A 23,744-nucleotide genomic window follows, 5' to 3' on the forward strand; every position below is an offset into this window, starting at 1 on the left:
TCCTGGAGGGAGCTTGGGAGTATGCCCAACCAGTCTACATGTGTTTTGTGGATCTGGAGAAGGCGTATGACCGGGTCCCCCGAGAGATACTGTGGGAGGTGCTGCGGGAGTATGGGGTGAGGGGGTCTCTTCTCAGGGCCATCCAATCTCTCTACGTCCAAAGTGAGAGCTGTGTCCGGGTTCTCGGCAGTAAGTCGGACTCGTTTTAGGTGAGGGTTGGCCTCCGCCAGGGCTGCGCTTTGTCACCAATCCTGTTTGTAATATTTATGGACAGGATATCAAGGCGTAGTCGGGGTGGGGATGGGTTGCAGTTCGGTTGGCTGGGGATCTCATCGCTGCTTTTTGCAGATGACGTGGTCCTGATGGCATCATCGGCCTGTGACCTTCAGCACTCACTGGATCGGTTCGCAGCCGAGTGTGAAGCGGCTGGGATGAAATCAGCACCTCTAAATCTGAGGCCATGGTTCTCAGCAGGAAATCGATGGAATGCCTTCTCCAGGTAGGGAATGAGTCCTTACCCCAAGTGAAGGAGTTCAAGAACCTTGGGGTTTTGTTCGCTAGTGAGGGGACAATGGAGCGGGAGATTGGTCGGAGAATCGGCGCAGCGGGTACAGTATTACATTCAATCTATCGCACCGTTGTGACGAAAAGAGAGCTGAGCCAGAAGGCAAAGCTCTTGATCTACTGGTCAGTTTTTGTTCCTACACTCACCTATGGTCATGAAGGCTGGGTCTTGACCGAAAGAACGAGATCCAGGGTACAAGCGGCCAAAATGGGTTTCCTCAGGAGGGTGACTGGCGTCTCCCTTAGAGATAGGGTAAGAAGCTCAGTGATCCGTGAGGAGCTCGGAGTAGAGCCCTTTAGGCAGAAACCTCGAGTGGTGAGGAAAACTTCCTTTTAGGGAGAAACCTAAGACAGACTCAGGCTCTTAGTGGGCGGTTGTCTGCTGGTGCTGGTTGGCGGTATGATGAACAGTGGCAGTTATAGTCACAATAAAGATAATGGAACTATGACTAGAAATAGTAGTAAATTAGTATATTTTTGTTGTTTTGTTGTTGTTATTTTTATTGTAAAAATCCTTACTTACGTGTGACAATATATTATGTATTTTTTCTTTTGGTTTTGCAGAGCATACATAACCCAGGACACCCTGTGTAATGTTCTGCCTGTCAGGAAGGCTAGGTCCAATACCCCAACCACTTTAGAGAAGATAATCACCATCATTTAAAAGAGGCTGGAGAAGGAGAGGAAGGGGATGTGGGTGTGGTGAAGTGTTCAGGCTCTCCTAGTGACAGTTGTTGATTAGATAAGGGGTGCTGTGCCCAATCCCCCTGTGCAATCTGCCAGGAATTCAGAAGCTGTCTGCCAGTCATTTCTGAGTGTTTGGCACAGTGCAAAGCAGAGACCACTAACGAGAGGCTAAAGGTGAGTTTTGGGAAGTTTTTTTTTATTTTACATTTGCAGAACGTGAAAAAAGCTTATTGGAACATCTTGTTTAGAGCAGTATTTACTTATAACAGTCAATGGCAGGTATTACACCAACAAAAATCAAACAATGAAAACAGTGGCACATTTCTGCCTTTGTTAATTTCAGCTGATCTTTATTCTATATAGTTATACTTTGTCCACATTTGGAGGGGGTTTAGGCCACATGTGATCATGCTCTCACCGCCTACACAACCGTGAACTAAATTTGTTTTGGAAGTTCTTCTCATACTGTTGATGATGTGTCGCTGTTTTTGTTCCTGTGCTGCCTGCTCTTATATCCACTCCTCTCTGGAGCTCTGTGCCCCGCTGTTTCCTGGAAAAGGAAGTTGCCAGTATGGCTGGTATACAACAACCTTATTTTTAGTTTTATAAAACCTCCTTGAATTCGCCAATATGTAAGATATTACTACAGACATTCCTGCTCTAACATTGTCTCCTTTTATTATTTATTAGTCTCACATTGCCAGACCTATCTCCACAGCGCTGTGTACACATCTCACCGTGTAAGCCGACAAGCCTGAGTGGTCAAATCAGCAGCTGTAAAACGGTTTTATTTCCTATGAATTCTTCACAATAGCCAACTTAAAAAAACATATTTAAACCCCTGAAACTGGCCGCCTGACTTATTTGTCTTGCTTCTTTCTATGGAAGTAAACGTTGCCAGTAAACATAAATGACATGCAATGCAAAATAGATGAATATGAAAGTAACCACAGTAATTATCCCTTCATATAAATGCAAAAATCTTGCTTTGCACTGAGCGTCTTTTGTTGTTCATAATGCTCATGAAAAGAACTCAAATACACTTTCAAATCTCCAAATCATTACTGAAGCATGAAGAATTTGTGAAATAAAGTTTCTTTCTCAATGTGTGCAAGGTCATAGTCAACATTCATCTCTGACTGCCAGTTGTGTTATAATTTCTGATCTGTCTCCTGACCCTTTCCTCAATAGGAACCAACCAAACCCAGCCAGGAGCCTTTCCTGGTGCCAACAGCCCTGGCCCTGTAGCTGACCTTAATGGAACTGCCAGTCAGGACTCTGGTGTGGGCAACTACATCAGTGCCACCAACCCTCAACCAGGCTCTGGCTTCAGCCACAGCATTGCTGTGAGTATATATATATATATATATATAATATAATATTATATTATTAATTATTTAATTCTCATCAATCCAAGATGTGTGCCAGTAAGGCCAGACAACAATTCACCCCAATGGGGCTATTTTTTTCCTTTACTCCTATCAAAATAAAACTTTATACAATGAAAGTTTTCAAAGATTTTCAAATTTTCAAAGAAACCTGTAATAAAAAAAAATTAACTTTGCATGGGTACTTTCATTGTGTAACGTTTCATTTTGATAGGAGTAAAGGAAAAAGAAATAGCCCCATTGGGGTGTATAGTGGCCTGGCCTTATTGGCAAACATCTCGGATTGATGAGAATTTAACATATTTCCTCAACTAGGATTTCTTAGGACTTTTAGTATGTTGTTCTGGACACCTCATAGAAATTATCTAAGCTGCAAAAAATTCTTTTACAATTAGTCTGTCGTTAAACGGTACTTTGCCTGGACTATTTTGTATGTATCCATTTTGTGTTTATGGCATAGCAGATGGTTTTTGTAATCCATGGTATCTGGTTATGGACTTATTTAACTGTAGTTTTGGGAACAGTTGCTTATATTGTTTTACAAATTGAATCTACCACAGACTCAGTGAATCCATTGATGTTATCTGTGACGTCAAGGGTAGTGTCCTGGAATGTGCCCCAGACTGCTTTATGTAGTGCAGACGGTAGGGTGGCCTCTGAATGGCTTGACCATTTCCTGACCTCATGCGTTACTGTGGTGGAATCTAGACCGCTGTGATAACGACCATATCAATTCCAGATCAGGTGAGCAGAAACGGGATAGTATTGTAATATTTCAGCTATCACACCAGTCCTTTTTTACCATGAAGCACACCTCCTTTTTTTCTTCCCAAAGTCTACTAGAAAGTCAGTATCTAGAAAAATAGTCACCTGGTTGAATCGGGCTGTCTGGTATTCCAGTGAAACAAAGGACATTACAGTTCCTGATATCCTGTTAAAAACTGATACTGATACATAGCCTGAACATTGGCTCGCAAGATGCTTGGCAGAGAACATTTGTATGGTCAGGACCTCAGCTGGTGTTTAATCCCTCCACAGTTGCCTGTTCCGCTGCGGAGATGGACACAGAGATGGTCTTGCTTATCCATGCAGTGGGGATTGTTGCTGAAGTTTATCTTTCTTACTTCGTCCACTTCTTTCTAAATTTTATCTTTGATGTTTACATTTGAAAGTCTCCATTGGCCAGTTAGCAGAATCAGCAGGAGGAAAGAGGAGACAGTGGTGAGTTGATTTTCCTATCCTCATTAGCATCTTATGGTCGTATATTATCATGTTGTCCAAAAAATAAGAGTGCATCCCATGTGGTTGAAATTATTTTACACACACCATACTGCCTCCCTGGTAGAGGATTGACCTTCCCTGTTTGGCGTGGGGACATTACATGAAGGATGTATGTCAACAGGCCTAGGGATGATGGGAAGTGGGGGTGTGGCAAGTAATAATGTTGGCTATGACAGAAAATTAAAGAGCAGAAGCTGCATTGCTCTGAGTGGCTAAATGAAGGGTAGAGTAAGGATGAAAGGATGAATGTGCATGGTGATTTTGTTAAGTCTGCGAACGGAGTGTTGATGGAGGCTAAGTGAGGTGAAACAATGTTGTTTAATTATCTCTGTTGTGGAAAGGAATGCCTTTCCCTTTGAGAAATCATTGGAAGCGAGCGAATGTCCAGTCTCTGATGTCGGACTCCATTTGTGGAAGTTGAGAAGGCTGCTGTATCAAGGCTTGAGGATACCCAGTTTCAAAGAGATCATCATACAAATTGTCGTCTGAATAAGGCGGGTTGATTTGCAATTTAGGATTCATAATGAGTTGACTTTTGAATTTCAGTGTTTATCTTTGAAGTGATGCTATCATGGTGTTAAGCATGGTCTGAGGTCGGAGAAATCTGAGACAAAGAAGGCATGATGGGTTGGCCAGGTATACTGTAAGTAGGCTTGACATGTGATCATAGGTGTGGTTGAGGCGTGGGCCTGCTCCTGAACCTAAGTTAACTAATTTACTTAATGTGTTGTGAATGCGTTTGTGTGTCCCTACTGTAGCCCATACAGGGGTTGAATCTTCTGAACTTTGTATTTCTAATACATTATCAGGATGACATGGTATGTCCCATGTTAAAGGCATCTCCATATGCAGCTGGAAAATGCATCCTTCTTTTTTCAAAAAAGAAGACACAACTAGTGTATCCTTTGCAGCCCTCACTATCCCATAACCTATTGAGCACTGGTCAGTTGTGCAATAATTAGGTTCTGATAAGCTCATAAAGTTGGGAATTGTCTTGTCACCACATGTGGTGACAAGGTGGGTGCAGGTGTTCATTAATCACTGACAAGCTTCAACTAGACTATAAAAAGCCACTGCAAAGTGTAAATAATGGGAGCCTGGAATAAAGCAGTTGCTCTTTTCAGCAGCTTGAAATGTTGTTAATGCCACAGTGTTACAGATAAATGATATTGTTATAAAGGCATGTTTAGCATGATGCACTGCTTGCTGGTTGTCAATCGTGTAGAAGTAAACATGCCTGTACTTTCATAAAACTATTTCCAGGAGGAGGTTGGAGGATCCAACCCGTGAATCGCTACTGTATATGGTATCGTGGAAACTTGTTCAGGGTGTGCATATAGGGTCAGCCCCCTGTAAAATAAAATGGATGAATTAATGGACCATTTTCTTACAATTAAAAGGCTGGATTTATTTAGAATGTTCTTTTTGTCAACAAATACTATGTAAAACCAACAATGTTTCAGTCTGTTTCTCAATACAAATTTTTTACCCTATCTGTGGCTCTCAGCGCAAAGCCCTTTGGTTCCAGTGAAGCTGTTAATCTCAAAATACAACAGTTTAGTTATTTTTCATAAAGAAGCTCAGTAATTTTCTAAAACAGCTGGACACTCTAGTTTCTCTTTTCTCAAACAGGAGGAAATAGTGCATTTGTTGGGCACTATTTTCAGTGGATTATTAAGTGAGTCAAATGTGTGTAAAAACAATGGAACACTATAGTACAGATGAAGAAAATATATCAGGCTCTGATACACACACAATACTTGTTAATAGAATACATTCATTGTTGGTTTTGATTTTGAATAGGATTTGATAACAAAAAGAAAAATATAGAATTATTATCCTTATCCTACTGTCAAAGGTGTAAGTATGATACATTATGAATATATGCAAGTCATCATTATAAAAACAGTTCTCAAAGGTTTTTTTCCCCCTTTGGTGAATGCATCACACTTCTGTACTTCTGTGCATAATTACTGTTTTGCATGTCTTGCGATTTTTGATTATTTGATTAATACATGATAGCATGAATGTGATAAGCCTCACATGTAGATCCTACTCTCTAAGTGTACATATTTTTCCAAAGTAAATAATAGAACAAAAAAAACCTACATTGATCTCTAATCTCTCTATTGTTTGCACACATGTAGATCTGTTTCTGAAATATCTGTATGACGATCAGGTTTATTTCATAGAAGATTACCTCAAAAAATAATTTCCTGCTGTCAAGGCATGATATTACATTGAGGTTATATGGGTTATATGGTTATATAGGTTTTTATTGGACTTTTGCAACTGTAAGCCATTTAAGGTGAAACGTGTATGCATTATGTACAACAAACATTATAACGTTCACAAACATGTATTTCAAAACAGTATTGTAAACAAACAGCCACACAAACATTGGATAAATTACAGAAAATGTAAACAAATGTTTACAAGCAACAAAAATAAAATATTGGTAGTCTACAATGTAAACAGTCCATTAAATGTAAGTGTGTAATCTTAATTTGTTCATTCCAGGAAGGGCAGATGGAAATTAATGTGAGCCTTAAATCTGGCAAGTTTACACCATATTACAGTGATATTGATTGATTCTGCTATGCCATTGTTGTTGCTAGCGTTGCAAAAAACGTTAGTGAGCAACCAGCAGTGAACTTAAGCTATACTTCGTTTACTTTAGCTAGTTGTTAGCAAGCTACCTACTTTACCCAGGCCAAGCTGGTATTAGTTTGTAATGCCTCAGCATGAGGATGTAGAGAAAATCAAAATCACTGAGTGAGGCCCAATCACTGAATGAGGAAGTGCCTATCCTGCCTTGATGTGAGGACTGACAGATATAATTTCTATTTGCATGTTGACACCAAAAGAGGTGGTGACATGTAGATGTAAATGCAGTTACTGGGGGCACTCACCTATTGTATTTGAATATCAGTTTCTGAAAATGAAAAGTCAAATGGAGTTTTCATTTTCATTTTCAAATAGCTTTTTTTGACCAAATTTAATGACATGAATGTAAAATTAATTAGTTTTTGAACACATTTTTCAGTATGAGTTTATGAAACCAAAGTAAATCAAATGATATGCTCTTGGTAAAATGCACATGGTGAAGATTGTGGGTCACAATTATTACTGTTCAGTTCAAACCCACATAGATACCAACCTGTCTGTCATTTCAATAAAAATTTTGGAACCAATGTGATGATGTACATATTGTCCTTTCTGCTAAAATAAAAATCATGGATTTCCATTTATGCTGGCATTACATCCTATGAATAAACTGCACTCACCAGTAAGTACTTGCTACTTTTTGCCTTTTTTTTCCAAGAAATGCATACTGATAAAGTTACTAATTTTACATTTTAGGGTCCATTGATTGCGACAGCTTTTACAAATGGATACCATTGAAAACTAGCAGTGGACTGGTTGCCATCTCATTTGAGGTATTATATACTATTTCTATATCACAACCTTATCTGCCCATACAAACATGTATTATACTTGTATGCCTTTTACTCATCTTATTTCCCCAACCCATCCTCATTTCCAACTTGTCAAATTCTGATGCTTGGTCAGTGTCTCTCAGCGTCGGATACCGATGCAAAAATCACCCTAGCGTCTGTATGGAACACAGCGGGCGTAACAGAAGCTCGACCACGGTGCTGTAGTATTAAGAGGGACAACGGTCCGTCAGTTAAAGCGTAACTCTCGCCAAAATGCAACCTAGGGTCTTTTTGTGAATGTACTCGAGTCAAACTTTCATTTAAAAGCATATTTGGATCCCCCAACAGCCCCTGGTGATACTTCGAGCAAAGTTTCATGTTGTGTTGAGTCTTCTTAGTGTTTTAAAAATAGCTATTTTGAAGCTAGCATAAAAGTGCCCCTACCACTCCCATTCAAAAGGCCATTTGACCGAAAAACAAAAATACGGTCAATCTTAAAAGTGGCGATTCCGTCCTAAATATGCTTTTAAACGAAAGTTTGACTCGGGAACATTCACAAAAAGACCCTAGGTTGCATTTTGGCGAGAGTAACGCTTTAAACATTTGTCCCGACCCTGAGGGTCAAATAGTGACACCAAGAGTCCTGACCAAGCGTCGCTTTTTGATGCGCTGGGAGTGAGAATGTGTTGATTTCCCCTTTCATTTCTGCTCCTATCATATTTACAGTGAACATTGTTCCTAAATAAGATGACACAGCTTTTCAGAGTTTGTGCCAGCAGAGCTGCATAGTATATTTACTAAAAAGGCAAGCCCTTTGGAAAGTTCTATGAAAAGAAAGTTGCTCTATACTTTTATACTATACTCGGATTCTCTCTGAGGCATCCTTTCATTGTAACTGCAGTATTAACCAGGGTTTGACTCATGTATGCAAGACTTTTTTACTTCAAATTCTTACTTCACCCACTATTGCTCTCTCTGACATTTGCCCAGTTAGTTTGAAGTTCTATAAGGAAGTGTGGGGGACAGAGTTATTCTTCCATGTGGTTCCTTTTCTCCCTTTATACATTTATTCTGAAATTTCTACCTTTTTATGTATGTCAAATAACTATAAAATAAGCTTTTACTTTTGTTTTTTACTTGAGGCTCACATATAAAATAATGCATATTATGTCACTAAGACTTTAGGTGGAAAACAATGTTGGACTTTGTGTGGTCCTCAAACCCATACTGTCATTTTATAGGTTATGCAACTTGCAAACATGTTATGATGAGCACAGAGCTACATTTTTACATTTAAATTTGAACTTCTTTTGATAAAGACATGCAATTGTGAAACATTAGATGAAAACAGACTTGATTTGACACAGTCATATTTGTGTTGAATAAGGGCTTATTGGTATTTATACACCAAGGAAAATGCTTATGGTATCCTTCAAGCTTTAACTTCACTTCTGAGTGGGTTGATGAGATTGCTGAGGTGGTATAGTTGGGCCTGTCACTAAAACATTGGCCAGATCACAAGTCAGGCATGGGTAAAAATGCAGTTGTTTGAAAATTCTGACTGATCTGTTCTCAAAGCTTAAGCATATACTACAAGATTATAAAATAACATAACAGATATCAATAAGGCTATCTTTCACACATACTCTCACATACTATTACACACAAGACTCTCTTTATCTCTTTTGAGCTGTATGTTGAAGATGTGTTGGACAACATTTCTACTGTCCTTTTCACCTACAGCTGCTCTTTAAACTCATTTGGTAAACCAGCCTTGTGGTTGCCAATTTCTAAAAGGTACTCTTTCTTTTCCTATTTTCTGTATTTTTTTCTTATTTCAAATGTGTCTCCTAGCACAGTGGACCCAAAAGCATGACTCAGAGCAGAGGGTAAAAGGTAATGGAGCTTTATTGTACAGAGTACAATCACAGGCAAAGGTAACAAAATCGGCAGGCAAAAGACGTGGTCAAAATACGGGCTAGAGATCTACAAAAACACTGGGAAGGTAACATGAGGGATAACGCTGGAGAGTGAGACACACAGGGCCCTATTTTAACGATCTGAAACGCAAGTATGAAACGGAAAACGCAAGTAGCTTTGTGGGCGGATCTCGAGCGCTGTTGCTATTACGAAATTTGAACAATGTACATGTTTTCAATAAGCCTTTTTATGTTATTTTAAATTGTTTTACATGTACTGTAAATCAGTTTTTTGTTTGCTGTGTCTGTTTTTGTGATTCTGTGTAACTTGTGTACTGTTGCTCCAGGGCTCCCTTGTAAAAGAGATCTGACTATCTCAATGGGACATCACCTGGTAAAATAAAGGATAAATAAAAAATAAAAATAAAATTATACCCGCGGGATAAATGACTCTTGCGCCCGACGCAAATCTAAAATGGGTTGGTCTGAAGTAGCTAGGTGTGGTCCTCTAATATTTCCTCATTTATGTCATCAACACATCCATGATTCATGGAAATGTTGTGTAAATCACAACAAGCCACAAAGAATGCTGCAACTTTTTGAGGACTGTACTGTAAAGTGCCTCCTGACCTATCCAAACGCCTGAAGCGCATTTTCAGTAATATTTTTCCTTGTAATTATGTATGGTTTGCAAAAATGGGAACTGCTGCGTCCGTGTAGATGAGAGAAGTGTATGCGCATTGTGCACACGCTACATTATGGCCAAGCATGCGCCCCTAAAATAGCATCTGAATAATGCGCTACTGACTTTAGACTAGCGCCACTGACTTTAGACCAGGTTTTTCCTGGTCAGTGGCGGAATTGTTTTCTGAAACTGCAAAATAGCACCAAGTAACGTTTGCGCTGGAACACGCCTCCTCTTTTCGCTGAACCGCCCCGGGAGCGTAAATACATTCCCTATTTTACTGACGTGCGTCTGTGGAGGGAAAAGTCCGCTGTGCGTTGGGTGCAAAATAGGAATGATACATGCGTCGGTGTACAAAGGCAATTGTGCTGGGTGCAAGATAGGGCCTACAAGGTACTACAACAATCTGGCAAATGACAAAGGACACAAGGTGAGGATATATGCACTGGGACAGGGGAAGACGATTACACACAGGTGACACACATTAGGGAAGGGAGGGTAATCACACAGGCGGAAGGCAGACAAAGACAGGAAGACAAGTGACCTGAAACAGAGACAGACAATTTTAAGTTTACAGTTTACAAAATAAAACAGGAAGTCAGGGAAACAAACACAACATGAACGGCCCAGGCTCCTCCAGATGCTGCTGATGGTAATCCTTAATCAGGCTCAGATCCAGAATGTTACTCGTGGACACCCATGACCTCTCCTCTGGTCCATACCCCTCCCAGTCCACCAGATACTGACATCCGTGACCCCGTCTCCTGACCGCCATAAGATTGCGGACGGGACCCCCATCAATGAGACTAGGAGGAGGTAGAAGAGGTGGACCATCACGCTCTCCTTCACAGGCTTGACTTTGCTCACGTGAAATGTGGGGTGGACTCTCATGGATCATTTTAGATACGGGGAAGGGACCACAAAACGAGGAGCCAACTTACAGCTCTCAGTGCATAGAGGAAGGTCCTTTGTAGCCAACCACACCCTCTGTCCCACCTGATAGCATGGTGCCTCGGATCTCCGCTGGTCAGCCTGTCTCTTGTATCGAACCCTGTTCCTCAATCGAACCTGTCGGGCCCGCATCCACGTGCGCCGGCAGCGTCTGACTAAGGCTACCGCAGAGGGGACCCCCACCTCCCTCTCAAGGGCAGGAAACAGCAGAGGTTGATAACCGTAGGCACACAGGAAGGGGTAGAGGCCGGTGGATGAACAGAGCAGGGTGTTGTGGGCATACTCCACCCATAACAGTTGCTTAGACCAGGAAGCCAGGTTCCGGGAGACCAGGCAGCGAAGACCCGTCTCCATGTCCTGTTTGAGTCTCTCCGTCTGTCCATTAGACTGTGGGTGGTACCCAGAAGACAAACTGACTGTGGCCCCAATCAAAGCACAGAAAGCCTTCCAAAACTGTGAGACGAACTGGGGGCCTCGGTCCGACACTACATCTGTCCATGAAGCCTGAAAACATGGGACAGCATAACCTCTGCCGTTTACTTGGCAGAGGGTAACTTTGGCAGATGAATAAAATGTACCATCATAGAGAATCTGTCTACCACCGTAAGAACAGCAGTATTACCTTCAGAGGGAGGTAGTCCAGTGACGAAGTCTAGGGAAATGTCTGACCTTGGGGACAGGCATGGATTGCAGGAGACCAACAGACGCTTGACGGGAGGTCTTATTCTGGGCACATACCGGACAAGCAGCTACATACTCCCCAATCACATGTTCCATGGACGGCCACCAGAATCTCTGTTGCACCACGAACATGGTCCTCTTGATTCCGGGGTGGCAGGAGAGAGGGGAAGTGTGCGCCCAGTGAATGACCTGGGAATGGAGCTTAGAAGGAACAAACAACCAATTCAGGGGACACCCGACCGGGACAGTTAGACCATGTTGCGCCTGTTTTACCCTTTCCTCCACCTCCCACGTAACTGTCCACATTACACAGCACTCGGGAGACAGGATCTGGGTCAAACAGGTGTGACAAGGCATCGGACTTGACATTTTTGGAGCCAGGACGGTAAGACAGGGTAAAGTTAAATCTGTTAAAGAATAAGGCCCACCTCGCCTGACGTGGGTTGAGTCTCTTGGCCGAGCGCAGGTATTCCAGATTATTGTGGTCCGTCCACATCAGAAACAGCTGCTTCGCCCACTCCAGCCAGTGATGCCACTCCTCCAGAGCGAACTTGACCACCAGCAGCTCTCTGTTTCGTACATCATAGTTCCTCTCCGCACCAGACAGCTTGTGGGACAGGAATGCACATGGATGAAGCCTCCCATCCTGTGAAGCACGCTGAGACAGGATGGCCCCGACTCCCAAATTGGAGGCGTCCACCTCCACCACGAACTGACGTTGCGGGTCAGGAATGACCAGAACTGAAGCAGTGTAGAAACTTCTCTTCAGATGGACGAAGGCCTGTTCCACTGATGGGGACCACTGGAATGAAGGTGAGATCATGAAGTGGAGCAGCCACAGTACTGAAATGTCTTATACATTTTCGATAGAAATTGGCAAACCTGAAGAACCACTGGACATGTTTGCGGTTGATTGGCGTGGGCCACTCAGCAACCGCCCTCACCTTCTCAGGGTCCATCCGGAACTCCCCATCGGCCACGCCCAGGAAGGAAACCGTGGAGATGTGAAACTCACATTTCTCTGCCTTCCTATAGAGTTGGTGGTCCATCAGGCGTTGAAGCACCAGCCACACATGCTGGACATGTGTCTGCAGATCTGGGGAGAAGATCAGAATATCATCCAGATAGACAAACACAAAAATGTTCAACATGTCCCTGAGAATGTCATGTCACCAACGCCTGGAAAACTGCGGGGGCGTTAGTCCAAATGGCATGACCAGGTACTCCTAATGACCAGTGGGGGTGTTAAAAGCAGTCTTCCATTCATCCCCACTTCTAATCCTTACTAAATGGTAAGCATTATGGAGATCCAATTTTGTGAAGATCTTAGCTCCCTGAAGGGACTCAAACGCAGTGGAAATCAGAGGGAAATGACAGTTATGTCATTTAATTCAATTTCAATTGAATTCAACTCAATTGAATTCAATTTTATTTATAGTATCAAATCATAAAAGGAGTTATCTCAAGACATTTTACAGATAGCGTAGGTCTAGACCACACTCTATAATATACAAAGACCCAACAATCCAGTAATTCCCCCAAGAGCAAGCATTTTAGTGCAACAGTGGCGAGGAAAAACTCCCTTTTAGGAAGAAACCTTGGTGGTGAGAAAAACTTCCTTTAAGGGAGAAACCCCGGACAGACCCAGGCTCTTGGTAGGCGGTGTCTGACGGTGCCGGTTGCAGGTGTGATGAACAGTGGCAATAATAATTACAATAAAGATAATGGAACAGTAACTAGGAATAGTAGTTGTAGTAGTTCATGGCATAGCAGGGCACTGCAGGGTGTTACAGTACGTAGCAGGGCACAGCAGAGCATAGCAGGGCATAGCAGGGCGTAGCAGGACGTAGCAGGGCGTAGCAGGGCACTGCAGAGCATAGCAGGGTGTAACAGGGCATAGCTGGGCACGCAGCTGGACCACGGTGACAGCTGCAACCATGATTTAGATGCCACCCTAATCCAAGCAAACATGCTGGGCGAAAAAAAAACATAAAGACTCCGGGGAATAAGCTCCCCAGAGCTAGGTTAGTAACGAGCATTTCTGGGACATGGATGCACACAGATGGAAAGAGAGAGGAGAGAGAAGCTATAAAACTATAACAGCATAATTAAAGGTCGGGTTAGAACTCTCCCCCACCGGATCTGGCCTGCCTCCCTCTACTTTGATTATATCATTGATTATATGGTAGATGAATCTGACGACTATGAAGAGAAGCAGAGACGAGAAGGGGTGCCGTGTCTGCAGACACACACCCTCCCCCCGCCAGTCTGGCTGAACGCTGTAACTCCTCACTCCCTAACTATAAGCTTTATCGAAGAGGAAAGTTTACTCTTAAATGTGGTGATGGTGTCTGCCCCTGGAACCCAGACTGGAAGCTGGTTCTACAGGAGAGGAGCCTGATAGCTGAAGGCTCTGGCTCCCATTCTAGAGACTCTAGGAACCACAAGTAACTCTGCATTCTGGGAGCGCAGTGCTCTAGTGGGGCAATAAGGTACTATGAGCTCTTCAAGATTGATGGTGCTTGACCATTTAGAGCTTTGGTCAGAAGAAGGATTTTAAATTCAATCCTGGATTTTACAGGAAGCCAATGCAGAGAAGCTAATACAGGAGAAATATGATGTCTTTACTTAGTTCTTGTTAGAACACATGCTGCAGCATTCTGGATCAGCTGGAGTCTTAAGGGTTTTATTTGAGCATCCTGATAGTAAGGAATTACAATAGTCCAGCCTGGAAGTAACAAATGCATGGAATAGTTTTTCAGCATTGTGTTGAGACAGGATGTTCCTAATTTTGGCAATGTTACGAAGGTGAAAAAAGGCTGTTCTTGAGGTTTGTTTTAAGTGGGCGTTAAAGGATATTGAGGTTCGGAACTGTTTAGGGCCCAGCACAATCACTTCAGTTTTGTTTTAGATTAACATCAGAAAATCCATCCATGATTTTATATCTTTGATGCATGATTGAAGTTTAATTAACTGACTGGTTTCGTTTGGCTTAATTGATAGGTATAATGACATAACAATGAAAAGTTAATTGAGTGTTTCCTAATAATATTGCCTAGAGGAAGCATATATAAGGTGAATAGAATTGGTCCAAGCACTGAGCCTTGTGGAACACCATGGTTAACTTTAGCGTGCCTGGAGGATTCTCCGTTAACATTAACAAATTGGAATCGATCAGATAAATAGGACTTAAACCAGCTTATTCCTTTAATGCCAACTAAATGTTCCAGTCTCTGTAACAAGATGGTATGGTCAATAGTGTTGAATGCAGCCCTAAGATCTAGTAATACAAGTAGTAAGACAAGTCCTTTGTCTGAAGCAGTTAAAAGGTCGTTAGTAATTTTCACCAGTGCTGTCTCTGTGCTATGATGCATTGTAAATCCTGACTGAAAGTCCTCAAATAAACTATTGCTATGTAGAAAGTCACATAACTGATTAGCGACTACCTTCTCAAGGATCTTGGAGAGAAAGGGGAGATTAGATATAGGTCTATAGTTGGCTAAGATCTCAGGATCGAGGGTGGGTTTTATCACAGCTACTTTAAATGACTGCGGTACAGAACCTGTTAATAAAGACATATTGATCATATCTAATAATGGAGACCAACAGAGCCAGGTAACCACAGATAACGTTTTTTTAAGTAGCCTCGTTGGGATGGGTTCTAAGAGACAGGTAGATGGCTTAGCTGAAGAGACCTTCAACATTAATTGTTGCAGATCTATAGGATAAAAGCAGTCTATGTCAGTATATGTCAGGCTTGTCGTTCTTTCTAGCGGTCCTGCGTTTAAAGGTGAACCGTTAAAAGTTGAGGGCAAGAGGTGATGAATTTTATCTCTAATTGTTATACTTTTATCATAGAAGCTCATGAAGTTGTCACTACTCAGAGCTATAGGAATAGATGGCTCAATAGAGCTGTGACTCTCTGTCAGCCTGGCTACCGTGCTGAAAAGAAACTTTGGGTTGTTCTTATTTTCTTCTATTAGTGATGAGTAATAGTCTTATCTGGCATTTCTGAGGGCCTTCCTATAGGTTTTCAGACTGTCTTGCCAATCCAAACGAAATTCTTCCAGTTTGGTGGAACGACATTTACTTTCAAGTTTTCGCGAGGTTTGTTTTAATTTGTGAGTTTGTGAGTTATACCAAAATTATCAATTTGGAAGGGACTAAGGTTAATGTGGCGGTATGAGAGCTGAAAAAATCGAACACCGACAACGCCACCCTGGGAATTTCACCCAGAGAATTAGTTGGAACCACTACTTACTAATGAATGATTTTTACTTCCAATTGCAAGATTGATATATTTAAGGTCACACAGGTCAGTATACAAAAAGGCGCCGAAGACGAGGTTCAACTTTCAAAACAATATATTTGTTTTTATTCAAAAATCAATAAATTTAAAACACAATACATTTAAAAAACACATTCACACCAAAACAAGGGGAAGAAATAATTAGGGCTGAGGCTTACCAGTGGAGGGGGAAAAGGGAACGAGGACGGTAAAGGTCCCCAAGGAAAGTCACCCGTGAACACGCAAACAAAAACAGTGAACACAGCAAATGAAAACGGGGAGACACACAGCACACAGGAAAAGGGATACCACCACCCGGACACCAACACCACCACCTTCAGCTCTCAGCAACTAAAATGGGGGAAAGAAATGGGAAACACACACACACACAATTAAGAGGGGTTCACTCCCCAACAATAGAGTCAAAACAATATTAACAAAAAAAATGAAAAGAGCAAAATGAAAGAAACTTAACACAAGATATCAATTCCAAATAACAAAAGACACTTGTCAAATCAAAACAATACCAATAATAATAATAATTATCAAAATTAGAACAAAACAACTGGAACAGAACAAAAGAAACTCAAAAGCTACTAATAGAAAAATAAACTCAATAGTAAAAAAAGAAAACCAACAAACGTAACTTTTAACTAAATTTAAAACAAAAAGAGAAATAAACAACTTAATTCTCTCCATTAAGGTAGGGGAGGCTAACCCCTTTAAAAAACTCAGGCCCACATAGCAGTGGCCAAACAACAGTTGCTCAGTGGCCCCACAGCAAGCCTCCACAGCTGCGGCAGCGAATGTTTGAATCGTGTGTAGGCAAAACAAACAGTCCACAGTTCAAATAGTAGTCTGTAGTAAAATCGTGTGTAGGCAAAACAAACAGTCCACAGTTCAAATAGTAGTCTGTAGTAAAATCGTGTGTAGGCAAAACAAACAGTCGGTGATTGAGATGCTCCGGCTAACTAGACTCTCCAGCAGCTTCAGTCCAATCCCGTTCAAACAGCATTTGAGTCAATCCGGAGGGAAGACGCTCCAAGAATGCAACGTGCACAGTCAGCTATCAGTGCTCTCTTTGCATTACCTCGGCAAGGAGGTGGAATGGACCTGCCAGCCGAAGATCTGACTCCAGAACAGACAAATCACAGCAGTGAGCACAACCCGGAAGTGCAGCGTGCTCCCGTCACCAACGAGCAAGAAATGCAGTGGGCGGGCTACAGGCCTTTTTTATACGTGGCTCCGACGTTATGATTGGCCAGAAGTGCGCAGGTAGTTATGCTACATTAACATAAGAGTCCCCTGTTATATTAAGGAACGGCATTGAATTAAATGCTGTTGGAATATCTTCCTTAAATTTAGCTATAGCACTGTCAGATAAGCATTTAGTGTAGAAGCTTTTATTTAATTTTGTATAGTCGGGTAGTAAGCATTCAAAAGTTGTTAGAGAATGGTCTGATGATAAAGCATTCTGCGGAAATACTATTAAATCTTCAATTTCGATGCACAAGGTCGAGGATGTGGTTAAAACAGTGAGTGGCCTTATGCACACTCTGACTGAAACCAATTGAATCTAGTAATGAATTGAAAGCAATACTAAAGCTATCGTTGTCAACGTCCACATGGATATTAAAATCACTTACAATAAGTACTTTGTCTGATTTAAGGACTACGCATGATAAAAACTCAGAATTCAGATAAAAATTCACAATATGGACCTGGAGCTCGGTAAACAATAACAAATGTAATTGGCTGTAATGTTTTTTCCATTTTGGATGTTGAAGATTAAGAACAAGGCTCTCAAATGAGTTACAATTTAGTTTAGGTTTAGGATTAATTAACAGGCTTGAATCAAAGATGGCTGCAACTCCCCCTCCTCGGCCAGAGCCTCGTGGAATTTGAGTATTAATATGACTGGGAGAAGTGGATCATTTAGACTAATATATTCTTCATTGCATAGCAATGTTTCAGTAAGACAGAATAGACCAATTTGATTATCTGATATCAAATAATTTACTAGTACTGGTTTAGAAGAAGATCTAATATTTAATAGTCCACATCTAATTTTCCTATTCTGTTCTATAATTGCAGTGTTAGTTTAAATTCCAATTAGGTTTTTAAGTATAGCACCTCTTTTGTTTACTTTTGATTTAACCAATCTGAGTCGTGGTTATGGGACTATGAGTGGGCGACTGCTGCAACGGAAGCACAGAGAAGCGCGTAACATTGCACCTCTGATTTCAACCTTGGGTTGTCATGATTTATGACCGATAATAGACTCGGTCAGATTTCTTGATATGAGAGTGGCTCCGTCCAGAGTGGGATGAATGCCGTCTGTCCTAATCAGACCAGGCTTTTACCCAGAATGCCCTCCAGTTATCTACATAGCCCACCTCATTAGCTGGGCACCACCCCGACAACCAGCGGTGGAAGGATGGCATGCGGCTGTACATGTCATCGCTGATTAAGTTTGGCAGGGGTCCAGAAAAAACTACTGTGTCCAACATTGTCTTTGCATATGCACAAAGCGACTCAACATGAATTTTAGTGATCTCCGATTGGGTATCATTACCACCTACGTGAAGTATGACCTTCCTGTATTTACAGTTATCTTTAGTTATCGTAACGCAGCCATTCTGCAGCCGTTCCGCAGCCGTTCCGCAGCCATTCCGCAGTCAGTGAAAATACACACATTGACTTTAATGGAAACGTATTGACTCCGCCGCTGTTCCGGAGCGGATCTGCAGCCGTTCCGCAGTTGGTGGAAATTGGGGGTTAGAAAGGCAAGAAGCCATTTAGCCCACTATGATCAATACATCGATGCAGGGACTTGTCCTTCTTGCCGACGAAGAAGAATCCGGCCCCAGCCGGAGAGGAGGAAGAGCGAATGATTCCCGCTGCCAGTGATATCCCCACATACTCCTTCATAGCCGCCATCTCAAGAGGAGACAGGGAAAACAGGTGTCCCTTGGGAGGGGAGGTACCTGGTAGAAGGTCTATGGCGCAGTCATAAGGTCTGTGGGGAGGCAAAGAGGTTACATACTTCCTTTAAATCCAGATAACACTCAGGTATGTCAGAGAGGTCAGGAAAATCAGAAGTCGGGCTATCCTGGGATCTTTCGAGACTGAAACGCATATCCCACTCTTGCCTGTGTGGGGAGAAAAACAAGTCCACTCACAGTTCTTCCCCCAGTGCACAACCTTGCCCAGGGGCCAGTCAATGTGGGGGTTGTGTATTCTTAGCCATGGGAAACCAAGAATAACCGGGTGCAAAGAGGAATTAAACAGGTGGAAAGTCAATGTCTCAGTGTGACTATCTGGGAAAGTCATTGTTACTGGGATGGTGCCGTGGCTTCCAATGGTTTAGGAAGGAGAACAGAGTCCAGGCCAAGCTCTCCGGCGATACTGGCGTCCATAAGGCTTGTGTCCACACCAGAATCCACTAGCACCACCTGGGACCGGGAAACAGAGCGATAGAACAAGGTGACCTCATCCTTGGGCTGAGAGGGACAAACAGAAACATGGGTACCGTTCACCAGTGCCCTCTCGATCACTGATGAGCCTGCCCTTTTGCTAGGCAGGCGGCGATGAAGTGCCCCACCTGGACACAGTAGATGCAGCGACCCTCTCAGATGTGACGCCGACGCTCCTCTGGGCAAAGACGAGCTTGGCCCAGCTGCATCCACTTCTCAGCTGCGCGGAAAGTAGTCTCAGGTCTAGATCTGGCGTCGAAGCTTGAGTACTCTGAAACACCACGGACGACACTGAAACCCTCGGCTGGCCGACAGGAGAACTGCTCCACTGTAGTCTCTCCCTCACTCTCTCCTGCAGCTGTTTGTTGATCTTAATGGCGAGCGCGACCAGCTCATCCAGATCAGCAGGTAAGTCTAATGGAACCAAATGGTCCTTCATGGGGGCCGAGAGTCCATGTAAAAAGGCATCGAACAGGGCAGAAGATTTCCAGCCGCTCTTGGCTGCCAGCATGCGAAACTCATTGGCATAATCTGAAACCCGTCTCTTCCCTTGCCGTAACCCAACCAGGGCATGGGCAGCCTCCCTACCGGGAGCAACATGTTGAAAAATCTGCATGAAGGTTTGGGAGAAAGACAGATGAGGGTCACATATGGCAGACCTACGGCTCCACTCAGCTGCTGCCCACGACTCAGCTCGTCCAGTGATAAGTTTGTGGTTTGTGTTAAAACACCGGTCCCCTTAAAAGTACTTCTGGGACACAAACACCACTCCCCCTGGTAAGAATCCTGTGTTACGGGACCCATCACCTCGACCTCCTCCCAAAGCTGATTTCCATGGTCTTAAACTAGATGCTCCAGTCATAATTACTACGGACAGTAGAGGTCGCTGCATACAGCAAACGTCAATTTGGTGCTGATAGAAAAAAATATGTGGAATACATACAAATTACAGTGCATTAGTTTGTGTAGCTATACATATAAATGTATGAATAGTACATAAGAACAGCCACTAGGGGCCATTATAGTGTAATTGTTCTGTTCTCTTTGTTTTATATTAAAAAATATTGCTATTATAACTAACTATATTGTTAGTTTCTGTTTTAGGCATTCTGAAGTAAAGCATGCAGGAATTAGGTTGTACTTAGCTAATGTGAAAACCGCCATTTTTTGGACTCGCCTAAAAAAGGATCAAGTGGAATTACATAATTTCATGTCTTTATCAAATCTTGCAAAATGTAAAAAAAAATTAAGAGCAATACATGAATTAGATCCACCCTTCACATTATTCTACCAAAGCATTGTACTCTGGTAGTGTTCACAGTTCCTATATAAATGCAGACTAAAGGTAGAACCCCCTTTTGAAGGGCACTGTCTGAGGAGCCCCAGTGTGTTATGGAAATACAGGGAGCCCTGAGAGAAGGCAACACATCAAAGCAAAGTTTGTCTGTAGTGTGTGTTGCTCATTAAGCCATCATATCAACACTGGAACACTGTCTGGCAGTCACAGCAAGAAGGTCTTGCATTGTGGATACTAGTGCATCATACCAAAGCTTGCTGTTTCTGCCTCCAAGCATGCATCAGCTGCTCATGGAATCATACATTTGCAACTCCTACAAGTACATTTTCAACTTTCAAGCATGAACGCAAGTTCATTTTTTAATTATTGATAAGACTACAACCTTAAATCCAGATTCCATTATTGCAAATAAAATTGTGGTAACAATGAATCATGGTTGAACTGGACATTGAAAGGAACTGGCACAAGCTGTTGTTTTAACGGGGTATCTGTGGGTCTGTAAAAAACTTTCAACATGTACTTAAATTCAAATATAAAAAAAGTGTTATCAGCTTTTTTACATTCAATGATGTTTTGGCATATTTACTAAAGCAAATCATGTAATCACAAAATTGAATATTTTTCTTGTGGTGGTTCAGTCTGTGTCTTTGGTCTAGGATAAGATGTCTTAAAATGTGGAGTCTACAGCTTTGAGAGTGCACTTTCCCAAGTTAAAACAGAGTTAAACTTGAAGCAAATTTTGCCTCTGTTTTTTTTTTACTTACATCTTTACATTGACTTTGTGTTCATTCTGAACACCATTATAATCTTTTTGTTATGTTACAGAAGATTACTCTCAGTATTTTGCACAGACCACTTTGCCATCAAACAGAATGACATAATGGTTTTGGGATTTATTCTTCATTTCAATTTGAATAGATGATGTTGTCTGTATGTAACTGGCAAATATTTAAATATACAAATGTAAGCTCCAGGTCTGGTTATGAGACTGAGTAGAATTATTTTGCACATACAAATTTGATATTTGGTCTTAAAGTAAGCTCAGTGTGGCTCTCTGAAACCTACAGATACCTTGGGATGCTCTGTGTAAAAAGTATGCCATGTTACAAAGAGACCCAGTGAATGTTCTGTAGAGGTTGTGTGTGTCTGTGCTGCCTGTAGAATATTTCCGAGGCACAGGGAAGTCTAAACTGCTTCTGTGTCCAGGTGATGCCATCCAGCACTAACCACTACAGCATCCACGCAGTGAGCCAGAGAGGAGGTGGCACCAGATGAAGAACAGTTCTGAAAACAAAAAGTCAAAAATCATCACAGAAAAAAATTGACAGTCCAGTGGCAATAAGTCTGACCTGCTATGGAGATCCTTCTGACTGTATCCGGTATCCTTGTGTTAACATTTTTTTTTTTTTTTCTTGATTTAAATTGATTTGTTCAATTGTGACATTTTTTTGTCTTAGACTTAAAATCAACAATGAAAACTTATTTTTAAGTTTTTAGTTCTAATGATATTTTTATTTTGATCTGCACATAAAAAAAAAAATACACTGTGGTTACTTATTTTTTACTTTAAGTGATTGAAAGATTGTCAGTTTGCACATACAAAGACATCTGATGTGAACCATCTTGGCTCAGTGGAGAAAGTAATGGTTCACTTATCAAAAACCAAGACAAACCAATAACACAGAGTAGTTTGGGCTCTAGCAATGTGGTCACTTAACGTACCTAGTTTTGGCAATAAGAGGACTACAATATTTTCACAGTCCTGTTTTATAAATGTTTTGTTGACTGGAGAAGAAAAAAAATAGAAGTTGTCCTTTTAATTCTGTCAGATTTAAAAACTAGTGTATAACTGTAATTGTGTTTGAGTGGTTATAGTGGTTTAGAGAGGGACATATCTATTTTTTGTGATGGTCGATTATGTGAAAAGGCCACATCATGCTGGATGGGAGGACATCAACTGTCTCTTCAGAGTCCCATCCATCGCACAACGCCAGAGGAAAAGAAAAACCCATGGCAGATTCTGCTGTGCTGGTTCATGCTCTTTGCTTCCCAACTGTGGTTAATTTGATACCAGCATATTTTGTCTACATGATGAGCTATAGTGTGCACAATTAGAAAAAGTCAACACAAGGTGGTTGTTGTTGTTGTTGTTGTTGTAGTTGTTGTTGTTGTTGTTGTCACACAAACATCTGGATCTGCACTCTGTGACACATTCGTCTGTGTCACTGCAACTCTGGAGCTCTGGAGCATGAAAAGAAATCAATCCAAAGCACACCTGATAGTTTTGGGAATACTAGGCAAATCAGTTGTGTCCTCATATTCACAAAGATGATGTTTGTTTAATATACAGATATACTGTACTGTAATTGTCTATACATGTCTGGTGTCACACAAAAGGCAATATTTAAAGTTTCATTTTTTTGCAACTTGCGTTTTCTTTCGAGAAAGAAGTGCAGCAGATGAGTGTTGCTTATTACCTCAGTCCTGTGTATTTTGTAACGATGGCCAGAGAACTTATTTGAAAATATGACTGGCTAACAAAGTGAAGGTGTTGCACTGATTTTAGAGGTACAGCTGAGAGCAGATTTCATTTGCACATTAGTTGGCTCTTTGAAGTGGTCTTTTATTTATAACTTGATTTTGGTCAGACTAACTTGAAAATGTCAGGACGTCTATACACTGTTTTAAAATGTTGCCAGTTTGCATACGGTTGATCCAACATTATTGAATACAAAGATGTTTTCATAAATGCATTACAAAAAAATGTAAAAGAAAAAAGGAATGTTCTCTATGATTTCATGTAAATATGAATTTGCTATAAATAAAGAATCCATTTTTCTTTAAGGTTTGAAATAGTTTATGAATTGATAAATGTACGCTGTTTTCTTCCCCCCTGTGCTAATACAAATATTTTACAAATTACTTTTACAAACCATGGGAAGCTGAATGCTGGACTGTTTCTAAAATTGGGACTTCTAGTACTAATCGAATGATCAAAAAAATTAAAACAAAAAAAACAAATGTGTATGTTGTTAATTAAAATGAGAAACATGTATGTTCCCTTGTATAATTTACATTTCTAAAGAA

The 23,744-nt window shown here is 41.4% G+C and overlaps 1 protein-coding gene across 2 annotated transcripts in view; it reads left to right on the top strand.

The window, feature by feature from the left end:
• Positions 1–22,031, top strand: part of LOC114552389 (RNA-binding protein Musashi homolog 2) — a 354,101-nt gene extending 332,070 nt beyond the window's left edge. Inside the window, exons 13-15 of one of the 2 annotated variants that reach the window (XM_028573130.1) lie at positions 2,443–2,597; positions 7,284–7,360; positions 21,864–21,918. In XM_028573130.1, the coding sequence (XP_028428931.1) occupies positions 2,443–2,597; positions 7,284–7,325 (197 nt within the window). In that variant the 3' untranslated portion in view covers positions 7,326–7,360; positions 21,864–21,918. Of the gene's footprint in view, positions 1–2,442; positions 2,598–7,283; positions 7,361–21,863 lie in introns of both variants that reach the window. The other variant, XM_028573129.1, reaches the window with a different exon arrangement.
• Positions 22,032–23,744: the final 1,713 nt, after the last annotated feature.

Source organism: Perca flavescens, chromosome 3 (genome assembly GCF_004354835.1).
Source record: "Perca flavescens isolate YP-PL-M2 chromosome 3, PFLA_1.0, whole genome shotgun sequence".
Classification (NCBI taxonomy): domain Eukaryota; kingdom Metazoa; phylum Chordata; class Actinopteri; order Perciformes; family Percidae; genus Perca; species Perca flavescens.